Below are 12,733 nucleotides of genomic sequence, written 5' to 3'. Positions count from 1 at the left end.
TTGTCCCAATTCCTTAAGAATGACCTCTGAATCACAAAGGCCGTAGAATAAATAGTTGAAATTACTAAAAATACTTTAGCGTAAAGAGTGAGGTATAACGAGGAGGTAATCACCCCATATGTGTAATACTTTTTTTTCGTTTTAAGTTTTAATGCAGCTCCTTACTTTCAGTAGAAAAAACTTTTCATATTAATTTTTTCATTGTTTTTTTCAAATAATACTAGAAAATCCTGCGCCCCCCTTCATTGAAATTTTCTTCCCCCATGAGAAGTTTCTTCATGGAAACATCCTCCCACGTACCCCCCTCAACTCTCCCCCCTAAACCAAAAAAATACCCTGAAGACGTCTGTACACTTCCCAGTAACCATTACTATATGTAAACACAGGTCAAAGTATGTAAATTGCATCCCCTCCCACGGGGACTGCGGGGGAGTGAGTCGTCCCTAAAGACATAGTTATTAGGTTTTTCGACTATGGTGAATAAAATGGCTATCTCAGAATTTTGATCCGGTGACTTTTGGGAAAAAATGAGCGTGGGAGGGAGCCTAGGTGCCCTCCAATTTTTTGGTCACTTATAAGGGCACTAGAACTTTTAATTTCCGTTAGAATGAGCCCTCTCGCGACATTCTAGGACTACTCAGTCGATATGATCACCCCTGGAAAAAAAACAAATAAAGTGATCTGTCTTCTGGCAAAAAATGCGAAATTCCACATTTTTGTAGATGGGAGCTTGAAACTTCTACAATAAGATTCTATTATACGCTGACTCTGATGGTGTATGACTCTGATTCTATGACTTTTAAAGGGTGTTTCCCCCTATTTTCTAAAATGAGGCAAATTTTCTCAGGCTCGTAACTTTCGATGCATATAACTGATCTTGATGAAGCTTATATATTTAAAATATTAAAATGCGATTCTTTTGATGTAACTATTGGTATCAAAATTCTATTTTTTAGAGTTTCGGTTACTATTGAGCCGGGTCGCTCCTTACTACAGTTCGTTACCACGAACTATTTGATACACGTTAGAAATGCCACGACAGATGTTCAATAGTCTCTTTAAATGCATCTTTTCTGAAAATTTTCGCTGCTAGTTTCACAACAACATCCTTATCTGCCTTCTTAATAATTTGCCTTTGGAGGAAGTTCATAACTGGACAAATATACGCTAAGTCCATTTTACAGGCCCCGAAAACTTACTTCCCTATAATCTAAATGATGTTCAAAAATCATAGTCCGTATTCGATCAAGCCGTCGATAATTTATAATATTTCGTTATCGGAAAATTCGTAATATTTCGCAATTTTCTTACTTTCAACAGTTTCGCTTATTGTGCAATCCAATTAAATGCAAAGTATAATCCAGCTTACGTCCTCACAGCTCAAAGACAGAACGAAAACTGTTTAAAAAAATATGTTTTAGAACCTTAAAGATATTAACTACCAGGGTTCAAAATTTCCTTTCACACCAGAGATAGACGGTCAAGTGTGCGTATTTTTATCCTCCCCCAGAGATGATCGTATAAATCCAATAGCCGTGGGTTGCCGAAAAAGGGTTCAACTAAACGAAAATTTAAGCTCTAGTGCCCTTTATGAGCATCAAAGGAAGTCACACCAGTTCAAACAGTCAAATTCTTTAGCCTCAAAACAGCAATATTGGCCCAAATCGGGCTCTAATGTCCCGAGAAAAATCCTGAAAACCTTTGAAAGACTATCTATGTAGCCTTCTAGTCTCAGAAGTCATACAGGTGCGTAATGTAATATTCATACCTAAACATGGGTCCCTTCTACAATAATATGAAAAAAACTTCGTTTTCTTAAAGAGTTAAAGAGGCTGCGTCCCAAAGTCGAACCTTAAAACGTACAGGAATTAGAAGAGGCAGTTGGGGGGCTGCCGCACCCCAAATCCCCAGCTTTTAAAGACTCTTTTGTACAGGTTTTTTGTTTTTTTGCTAACCCCCCGCTCTTGGCTTCGGAAAGGCCCTCTTTTAATTAACAAAAAATTGAAATGAATGAATAATGGAATAACTTCGAAAAATGTTAAACACAAGAGGACAGGAGAACCATTGCACCGAAACTAGTAATTAGTAACAATGAAGTCCCCCCACAAAAAAAACCTGTACAAAAGAGTCTTTAAAAGCTCGCTTAACATTGTCGTGTTAGATTAACATTGTCGTGAAGATCGCTTAACATTGTCGTGTGTCGCCTCTTTATAGAGGCACGAGTGTGCCTCCTTGAAATAGAGACTTAACTATATATCGTTAAAACTATCGGTGTTCAAAGTATTACATAGTTGGGTACCAGCTGTTAGGTTGGAATTCAACTGATTCTTTTATCGGGAGGGGGCCTAAGGCCTCAAAACGTGTTGTTAGACCTATATTTTTGAACTTCCCACGAGAAGAACTTCAGGTGAATTCAATGAAAATTCACACTGTCCTTGCTACTATAGATTTAACCCCCGAATCCCCCTTCATTTCAAAGTCAAATTCAGTGTAAAAATTGGCAGTTTATGCGGTGGCACCACTCTAATATCTAGGATAATCAAAGATACGGTATTTAAAAATATAACAAATATGAGAAGAAAGATTTTTCAAACAAAAATAAAGAGTGACATTAAAACTCGAATCAAGCAGAAATCATACTGTATATGGGCCCACTCTCAACCTCTCATTCGTTGCACCAAAGTTTTCCCCACTAGTTTTCTCAATACTTCAAGAACCAGGGACAAATCAAGGGCAAAAGCATTGGAATAACATGTATTTTTTCTTAACGCCTCAAGAATGGAATGGCTAATCAATGCATATTTGCATCAATCAATAAAACTATCACAACTTTGTCAGAAACAGAGGGGGGTGAAGGGGGAGAAAACCCTCATTAAATACAGAAGAACTTTTACTTATTTAAGCTTTAATACCACTCTGTACTTTAATTTGAAAAAAAATGTTTATACATATAGTGCAAATACATTGAAAGGATGTTTATATATGCGTTTCTTGTATGTTTAAACATTTACCGGGAAACAGATATGTAGCTATAATTTCTAAAAACTGAAAATATAACTATAGGCAAAGACCAATAGGAACCTTCTGAATTGATACCCTGAATATTTTCATTTTTATTCATAGGCCCAATGCTACATACCGAAGAGTCCAGTCATGGGGCACAATGCAAGGCTGGTCGTCTACGCATGTTTCACAGCCAATGGCACACTTCTGACATCTATATATCCTGTCATAAATGTCACTTTCAAATCTGGCTTTATCTAAGTACGCCACTGAAAACATAAGAATATTAGTAAAATATGAAGTGACACTGATCCGATATGTTTTGTAAATAACAAACAAGAGCTAACAGCTCATATGGCACTTGTGACGAGGCAAGAACAGCGAAGAGCCAAGAGCTCATATGGTATGAGCTTTAAAAAAATCTAGAAATCAATAGATTGATTTAAAAGGAAAATCAGAGGCTTAATGCCGGTCAGGATTTAAAATAAGAGCGTATCTTAAAATAAGAGCGTATCTTAAGTCACGTACCTTAGACAGGTTTTTATTCTTCCCATCCAGTTTCATCCTGATCTTACCGCTTTAAGTATTTTCAAAGATTTCCCGTACCCCCCAACAGTCCCCCCCCAATTACGCTAGATCCGGCTGAGATTTAAAATAAGAGATCTGAGTTACGAGGTTCTTCTAAATATGAAATTTCATTAAGATCCGATCACTCCTTTGTAAGTTGAAAATACGTCATTTTTTCAAATTTTTCAGAATTAACCACCCCCCCAATAGAGCGGATCCGTTCCAATTATGTAAATCACGTATCTAAGACTTCTGCTTTTTTCCCACCAAGTTTCATCCTGATCCCTCCAATCTAAGCGTTTTCCATCATTTTAGGCTCCCCACCCCAAACTTCCCCCAATGTTACCAGATCCAGTCGCGACTTAAAATAAGTGCTTTGAGACACATCCGGCTGAGATTTAAAATAAGAGATCCGAGTTACGAGGTCCTTCTAAATATGAAGTTTCATGAGGTTCTGATCACTCCTTCGTAAGTTAAAAATACGTCATTTTTCTAATTTTTTAGAATTACCCCCCCCCCCCCCTCGAATAGAGCGGATCCGTTCCAATTATGTAAATCACGTATCTATGACTTCGGACTTTTTTTCCCACCAATTTTCATCCTGACTCCTCCAATCTAAGCGTTTTCCCTCATTTTAGGTTCCCCACCCCAAACTTCCCCCAATGTTACGAGATCCGGTCGGGACTTAAAATAAGAGCTTTGAGACACGATATCCTTCAAAATATCAAATTTCCTTGAGATCCGATCACCCGTTCGTAAGTTAAAAATACCTGATTTTTTTGAGTTTTTCATAATTACCCCCCCCCCCCCAACTACCTCAAAGAAAGCAGATCTGGTCCGGTTATGTCAGTCACGTATCTTAGACAGGTTTTTATTCTTCCCATCCAGTTTCATCCTGATCTCTCCGCCTTAAGTATTTTCTAAGATTTCCGGTCCCCTTCCCCCAAACTGCCCCCCCCCCTAATGACTCTGGATCTGGTTGAGATTTAAAATAAGAGATCTGAGTTACGAGGTCCTTCTAAATATGAAGTTTCATGAAGATCCGATCACTTCTTCCTAAGTTAAAAATACGTCATTTTTTCTAATTTTTTAGTTTACCCCCCCCCCCCAATAGAGAGGATCCGTTCCAATTATGTAAATCACGTATCTAAGATTTCTGCTTATTTTTCCCACCAAGTTTCATCCTGAACCCTCCACTCTAAGTGTTTTCCAAGTTTTTAGGTTCCCCCCCCCCATGTCACCAGATCTGGTCGGAATTTCAAATAAGAGCTCTGAAACACCACATCCTTCTAAATATCAAATTTCATTGAGATCCGATCACCCGTTCGTAAGTTAAAAATAGCTAAATTTTTTTTTATTTTTCAGAATTACCCCCCCCCCCCCCCCAAACTACCCCAAAGAGAGCAGATCCGTTCCGGTTATGTCAATCGTGTATCTAGGACTTGTGCTTACTTTCCCCACCAAGTTTCATTTGGGAGGTTTCCCCCTCCAAACTCCCCCCCCAATATCACCAGATCCGGTCGGGATTTAAAATAACAGCTCTGATACACGATATCCTTCCAAACATCAAATTTCATTAAGATCTGATCAACCGTTCGTAAGTTAAAATACTTCAATTTTTCCGAATTAACGGGCCCCCCACTCCCCCCCAGATGGTCAAATCGGGGAAACGACTATTTCTAATCTAATCTGGTCCGGTCCCTGATTCGCCTGCCAAATTTAATCGTCCTAGCTTACGTGGAAGTGCCTAAAGTAGCAAAACTGGGATCGACAGACCGACAGACCGACAGAATTTGCGATTGCTATATGTCACTTGGTTAATACCAAGTTCCATAAAAAAGAAAATCCCTTACCCAAGACTTTCTTTTCCTCCTTATTTGTAACAAAAATTATCTTAACAGAATGAGGAAGCATAATAGATAGTTTTTTCTAATGTTGTTGTTGGTATTAGATTTTAATCAGAATCATTAACTATCATGGGAGAGCTGGAGTAAAAAGCACTTCTCCCTAGTACAAAACTCAAATTCTCCTTACCCCCCCCCCCCCCCCCACACACACACACACAAAGAGGCGTAAAATAAAATTAGTTTAACTTACTAAACCGATCGGAAGTTTGCCACCTTTCAAAAAAGCCTTCTTGCTGGATATAATCTCTATAATCATAAAACTCGCTTGCCTTCAGGCCTTAGTCATAAAAAGGAAAATAGCATTTACTCTCTTGTGAGGCTCAGAAACTATCTTATAAGTCCTCTTGATAAATATACACTTCAACTATTCATTGAAGGTCACCATGTGATATTTCCAGATCGGTGGTTGGCTAGGATTACATAGGGTTGGCTACCGATTATATAAATTTCATCGTTTGAAAATTCAATTGTTTGTTGGGCTAATTTTTCTTACGACATACCAGTGGCCAGAATTTACTTATAAGCTCATTTTTCTTAAACATCTGTTGTACAATAACAGGGGCGTAATTTACAATGGGGCAAGGGGGCAACTGCCCCTCCCAGACATCGATTTGTCCCACCTCCCCCTGATCCCAGTCCCCCCAGCTGAAATTTAGTTTTATCGAAACCATGTCAAAACTAAGATAGACCTGCAAAATTCGAGCATCAATAGAAACATATCAGTTTCGTCTATTACATTAAATAAAATAACAAGCTCTTTTTAACTGAAAATAAGGAGCGGCATTAAAACTTAAAATAAATAGAAATTATTCTGTATATAAAAGGGGCTGTCCCCTCCTCAACGCCCCGCTCTTTACACTACAGTTTTTTGTATTGTTTTAAAAAGCAGAGTTTTTGAGACAGAGTCAAATTTTAGCGTAAAGAGTGGGGCTTTGAGGAGGGGACAGCCCCTTTCATATACGGAATAATTTCTGTTCGTTTTAAGTTTTAATACCGCTCCTCACTTTCAGTTAAAACAAAAACTTGTTTTTCTTATTTAATTTCTAAACGTTTTTGAATTAATACAGGGTTTTGATTTTGGCTCACCGTACATGAATAATTAAAACGAAATTTGCATATTAATTTTACTGTTTTTGGCTGAATAGCTTTCTCAAAGTTTTGATCGCACGACTTTGAGAAAAAAAGAAGCGGGAGAGGGGGCCCGATTGCCCTCCAATTTTTTTGGTCACTTAAAAAGGCCACTAGAACTTTTAATTTTATTTACGAACGTTTTTATTAGTAATAAATACACGTAACTTACAAATTAACTGACGTAACAGACTTCTATATTCGTACATTATTATTACATAAATGTGGGGTTCGCCTCCTCGTCAATACCTCGCTCTCTACACTAGATTTCAAATTTTAATTAGAATGAATAGCTCTTTTGAAATTACTAAAAATACTTTGAGCGAAGTTTTAATATTGCTCCTTACTTTCAGTTGAAAAAGCTTGTTTTTATTTTATATCTCATCGTTTTTTTAAATAATGAAGGAAAATCGTGCGCCCCTTTCATGGAAAATCTCTTCCCCTTCATAAATTCCTCCATGGAAAGATCCTCCTACTTATTACCCTACCCCCCACAACACCCCACCACCAGAAAAAAATCCCGCTGAAAACGTTTGTATACTTTCTAATAAAAAATACTATATGTAAACAATGGGCAAAGTTCATAACTTGCAGCCCTTCACCAAGGGACTGTGCTGGATTAAGTCGTCCTAAAAGACATAGTTATTTTATTTTTCGAATTTTTTGAATAAAGTGGCTATCTCAAAATTTTGATCCGGTGACTTTGGGAAAAAAAATGAGCGTTGGAGAGGGCCTAGTTACCTTCCGATTTTCGGGTTACTTAAATAGGGCACTAGAACTTTTAATTTCCATTGGAATGAGAACTCTTGCGACATTCTAGGATCACGATCATACGATCACCGTCGATGCTATCACCCCTCGAAAAAAAAAACAAAATAAAAATAAATAAACACACATCCATCTTTCTTCTTGCAAAAAATAAAAGATTCCACATTTTTGCAGATAGGAGCTTGAAACCTCTATAATAGGGTTCAGTGATATGCCGAATCTGATGGCATGATTTCCATTAAGATTCTTTGACTATTAGGGGGCATTCCTCCATTTTTCCGAAAATAAGGCAACTTTTCTCAGGCTCGTAACTTTTGATGGGTAAGACTAAATTTGATGAGATATATATATTTAAAATCAGCATAAAAATCCGATTCTTTGATGTATCTATTGGTATCCAATATCCGTTTTTGGAGTTCCGTTTACTATTGAGCCGGGTGGGTTGCTCCTTATTACAGTTCGTTACCACAAACTGTTTGACATTTACCTTTATAGTACTATAAAGTACCTTTATAATGCTTTTATAGCACTAAATTATACCTTTATGGTACCAAATGGCTTGTTTTTGTTTTTACTCCCATTTTCACTTGATTTCAAAAATTGGCTCCAACTTTGCCCCCTTCCTTCAGGATTTTGACGAAGTTACGTCACTGTACAATAACTTTACCTTGTACGATAACTTCACAGTGCTGAAGTTATTTTGACATGTTGGCGCAGCCATTGTTGACGGACACACCACCATAAATGAAAGATGGCAGTAAAAATGTCAAACAAATTACATACTGACTACAAAAATAATAATAATATTAAAATACCTCGCGCATATGAAATACCCCATATGAGTTTTTCCCCATCCCCCCTGACTACTTTGTCCCCATCACGACCCTGTCTAGGTTATCAGCCTGAAATTTCATTTCAAATAGTTTCTGATGAAGTCACATCACTAGGTTGTCAAAAAATTGTATATACACTGTCTCACTGGATTTGGGGATACATTTTGACTTGGAGGAACCAAGGGGCACTTGACATGGACAATAGGTTTTTGCAGAAAAATATGGCTGTGTTGATTTTTAGTGCTAATATTCTTCTTTAATGCTGATCTGCTTAAAATTTCAAGCTATGAAGACACCTTGGCTTGAGATAAATAATTTTCTAGTAAATTACAAATTCTATTCTGGTCTCTATCAGCCACGGGGAGGGGAGTGACAGCCCTAATCCTTTTCGTTTCTTCTTGTTTTGAGTTTTATTCGGTTATTTACTGCAATATCTGTTCGTTTTGGGTTTCCTTTATTTACCGATGGGGATTCGTGATTGTTTTACGCTTGGAAGATTCTTTGATTTTATTTCTGATCATTTTTGGTTTAATGAAGCTCTTAACTAATTTTATTGAAAATATCTTGCGTGAAATTTCGTTTTTTGAACTAATTCGAATGAAAAGCAATGAGTGACATCAAACTAAAGACGAGCAGAAATAAAATCAGAAATGACTCAAACCTTAGTTCGAATGCTAATCACTCGTAATGAATAATCAAGCCCCAAATCGAACAGAAATTACAATAGTTAGTTATATCAAACTTCAAATGAACAGAAATTATTATAAACAGGAGTAGGGCTAATACCCTTTAAGGCTTAGACTATTGTAAGCTTTATTGTAGACAAAATATATTTTAAACCTTTTCTCTTTTGTAACGCGAATAAACCCAAAATAGCTGGGGCTTCCAGGACCAAATACCAATGTATATAAAACAGTCAACCGGCTGTCATTCATTCTATTCACTAATCTTCATTATTATTGATATTTTTTCTTTTTTTTTGTTGGTGATATTATTCGAGAAATAAAAACCACACTGTCCTAAATAAAAATTATTTTTAATGCTCTGGCTTTAAAAGAAATTTACTCCGGTCTCTTATGATTTCTGTGCGTTTTAGGGTTTACTTGATTATTTATTATAATTTCCTTTTCTTTTGGTTGTCCCTTATGCATTAATGCTGTTTTCTGTTCATTTTAAATTTGAGTTATCATTTTAATTTCTATCTGCTCGTTCATCATATTATTCCGATTTATATATGGTGGTTCTTTTTATTTGAACCTTTTCTCTTTTGTAACGCGAATAAACCCAAAATAGCTGGGGCTTCCAGGACCAAATACCAATGTATATAAAACAGTCAACCGGCTTTCATTCATTCTATTCACTAATCTTCATTATTATTGATGTTTTTTCTTTTTTTTTTGTTGGTGATATTATTCGAAAAATAAAAACCACACTGTCCTAAATAAAAATTATTTTTAATGCTCTGGCTTTAAAAGAAATTTACTCCGGTCTCTTATGATTTCTGTGCGTTTTAGGGTTTACTTGATTATTTATTATAATTTCCTTTTCTTTTGGTTGTCCCCTATGCATTAATGCTGTTTTCTGTTCATTTTAAATTTGAGTTATCATTTTAATTTCTATCTGCTCGTTCATCATATTATTCCGATTTATATCTGGTGGTTCTTTTTATTTGAACCTTTTCTCTTTTGTAACGCGAATAAACCCAAAATAGCTGGGGCTTCCAGGACCAAATACCAATCTATAAAACAGTCAACCGGCTTTCATTCATTCTATTCACTAATCTTCATTATTATTGATATTTTTTCTTTTTTTTTGTTGGTGATATTATTCGAGAAATAAAAACCACACTGTCCTAAATAAAAATTATTTTTAATGCTCTGGCTTTAAAAGAAATTTACTCCGGTCTCTTATGATTTCTGTGCGTTTTAGGGTTTACTTGATTATTTATTATAATTTCTTTTTCTTTTGGTTGTCCCTTATGCATTAATGCTGTTTTCTGTTCATTTTAAATTTGAGTTATCATTTTAATTTCTATCTGCTCGTTCATCATATTATTCCGATTTATATCTGGTGGTTCTTTTTATTTGAACCTTTTCTCTTTTGTAACGCGAATAAACCCAAAATAGCTGGGGCTTCCAGGACCAAATACCAATGTATATAAAACAGTCAACCGGCTGTCATTCATTCTATTCACTAATCTTCATTATTATTGATATTTTTTCTTTTTTTTTTGTTGGTGATATTATTCGAGAAATAACAACCACACTGTCCTAAATAAAAATTATTTTTAATGCTCTGGCTTTAAAAGAAATTTACTCCGGTCTCTTATGATTTCTGTGCGTTTTAGGGTTTACTTGATTATTTATTATAATTTCCTTTTCTTTTGGTTGTCCCTTATGCATTAATGCTGTTTTCTGTTCATTTTAAATTTGAGTTATCATTTTAATTTCTATCTGCTCGTTCATCATATTATTCCGATTTATATATGGTGGTTCTTTTTATTTGAACCTTTTCTCTTTTGTAACGCGAATAAACCCAAAATAGCTGGGGCTTCCAGGACCAAATACCAATGTATATAAAACAGTCAACCGGCTGTCATTCATTCTATTCACTAATCTTCATTATTATTGATGTTTTTTCTTTTTTTTTGTTGGTGATATTATTCGACAAATAAAAACCACACTGTCCTAAATAAAAATTATTTTTAATGCTCTGGCTTTAAAAGAAATTTACTCCGGTCTCTAATGATTTCTGTGCGTTTTAGGGTTTACTTGATTATTTATTATAATTTCCTTTTCTTTTGGTTGTCCCTTATGCATTAATGCTGTTTTCTGTTCATTTTAAATTTGAGTTATCATTTTAATTTCTATCTGCTCGTTCATCATATTATTCCGATTTATATATGGTGGTTCTTTTTATTTGAACCTTTTCTCTTTTGTAACGCGAATAAACCCAAAATAGCTGGGGCTTCCAGGACCAAATACCAATGTATATAAAACAGTCAACCGGCTGTCATTCATTCTATTCACTAATCTTCATTATTATTGATGTTTTTTCTTTTTTTTTGTTGGTGATATTATTCGACAAATAAAAACCACACTGTCCTAAATAAAAATTATTTTTAATGCTCTGGCTTTAAAAGAAATTTACTCCGGTCTCTAATGATTTCTGTGCGTTTCAGGGTTTACTTGATTATTTATTATAATTTCCTTTTCTTTTGGTTGTCCCTTATGCATTAATGCTGTTTTCTGTTCATTTTAAATTTGAGTTATCATTTTAATTTCTATCTGCTCGTTCATCATATTATTCCGATTTATATCTGGTGGTTCTTTTTATTTGAACTAGTATCTAATTTATATTTGCCCCTCTTTGGTTCAATATAGCTCTTCTTGTAAACGAAGAGCAATACTTTTTTCTTATAAAAATGTTTTTTTGAATTATTAACTGCATATGGAGGCTTTTTTTGAACAAAATATAGTATTTTTAAAACAAGCAAATAATAATATCATTTATCTTTTTATACCAAAAATATTAGCAATATAATAGCATTTAGAAAAAATATTTTTTTTTATTTACATACAGTTAAATTAGTTCCCACTTAGCCAACTAAACACAAACAGGTTTCACTGACCTGAAAAGAAAGCTTTTTTTTTAATTATTAACTGCATATGGAGTTTTTCTTTGAACAAAATCTTATAAAATTTTTATAACAAGAAAATAATATCATTTATCATTTTATGCCGGAAATATTAGCGAATATCACAGAATTTAGAAAAAAAATTTATTTTATATACATACAGTTAAGCTAGTTCCCGCTTAGCCAACTAAAAAAAAAAAAAAATCAGATTTCACTGGCCTTGATACTTCAGAGAATAAGCACCTAAATAACTTTATCTTCGAATCGCCCAGAAGTCTTGCTGTATGATATACTTCTTTGCAAACATAATACCCGCATTAGCTGAATTTCCAAAAAACACGCTCTGACAGGAAGAATGAAAGGTAAGAATATAAGCGTAATCTTTAAAAAGATATTGATTCCGTGATTATCGAAATATGTTCAGCGTTTCTGTCTACAGTGCATGATTAGTAGATTCCCAGTGAAATACGGTAAAAAGGCTGATAGAGAAATGGCGTGACTAGGAATACTTTTGTGCAAAAGCATGTCTTTGATTTTAAGAGATATATTCTAGCTACAAATTTTGTTTATCGAAAAAACACAGTTTTTCTTAGATTAAATAAAAAAAAGTTTTTTTAACGGAAAGTAAGGAGCGACATTAAATCTTAAAACGAACAGAAATTACCCCGTATATAAAAGGGGCTGCTCCTTCTTCAGCGCCTTGCTCTTTGCACTAAAGTTGGACTCTTTCTATCAACTCTACTTTTTAAAACAGTAAAAACTGCCCTATTTTCTAAAATAGGGCAGATTTTCTCAGGCTCGTAACTTTTGATGGGTGAGACTAAACTTGATGAAACTTATATATTTAAAATCAGCATTAAAATGCAATTCTTTTGATGCAACTATTGGTA

General features: G+C 34.9%; 1 protein-coding gene across 1 annotated transcript in view; it reads right to left on the bottom strand.

Annotated features, from left to right (window-relative positions):
- The window catches only part of LOC136031680 (probable G-protein coupled receptor CG31760), a 342,470-nt gene that overhangs the window by 200,418 nt on the left and 129,319 nt on the right, over positions 1–12,733 (bottom strand). Inside the window, exon 7 of the mRNA XM_065711357.1 lies at positions 3,140–3,272. Coding sequence (XP_065567429.1) covers positions 3,140–3,272 — 133 coding nt within the window. The remainder of the gene's footprint in view (positions 1–3,139; positions 3,273–12,733) is intronic.

Source organism: Artemia franciscana, chromosome 10 (assembly GCF_032884065.1).
Source record: "Artemia franciscana chromosome 10, ASM3288406v1, whole genome shotgun sequence".
Taxonomy (NCBI): Eukaryota; Metazoa; Arthropoda; class Branchiopoda; order Anostraca; family Artemiidae; genus Artemia; species Artemia franciscana.
Note: the sequence above shows the minus strand (reverse complement) of the source record. Positions and strands in the feature narration are given on the sequence as shown.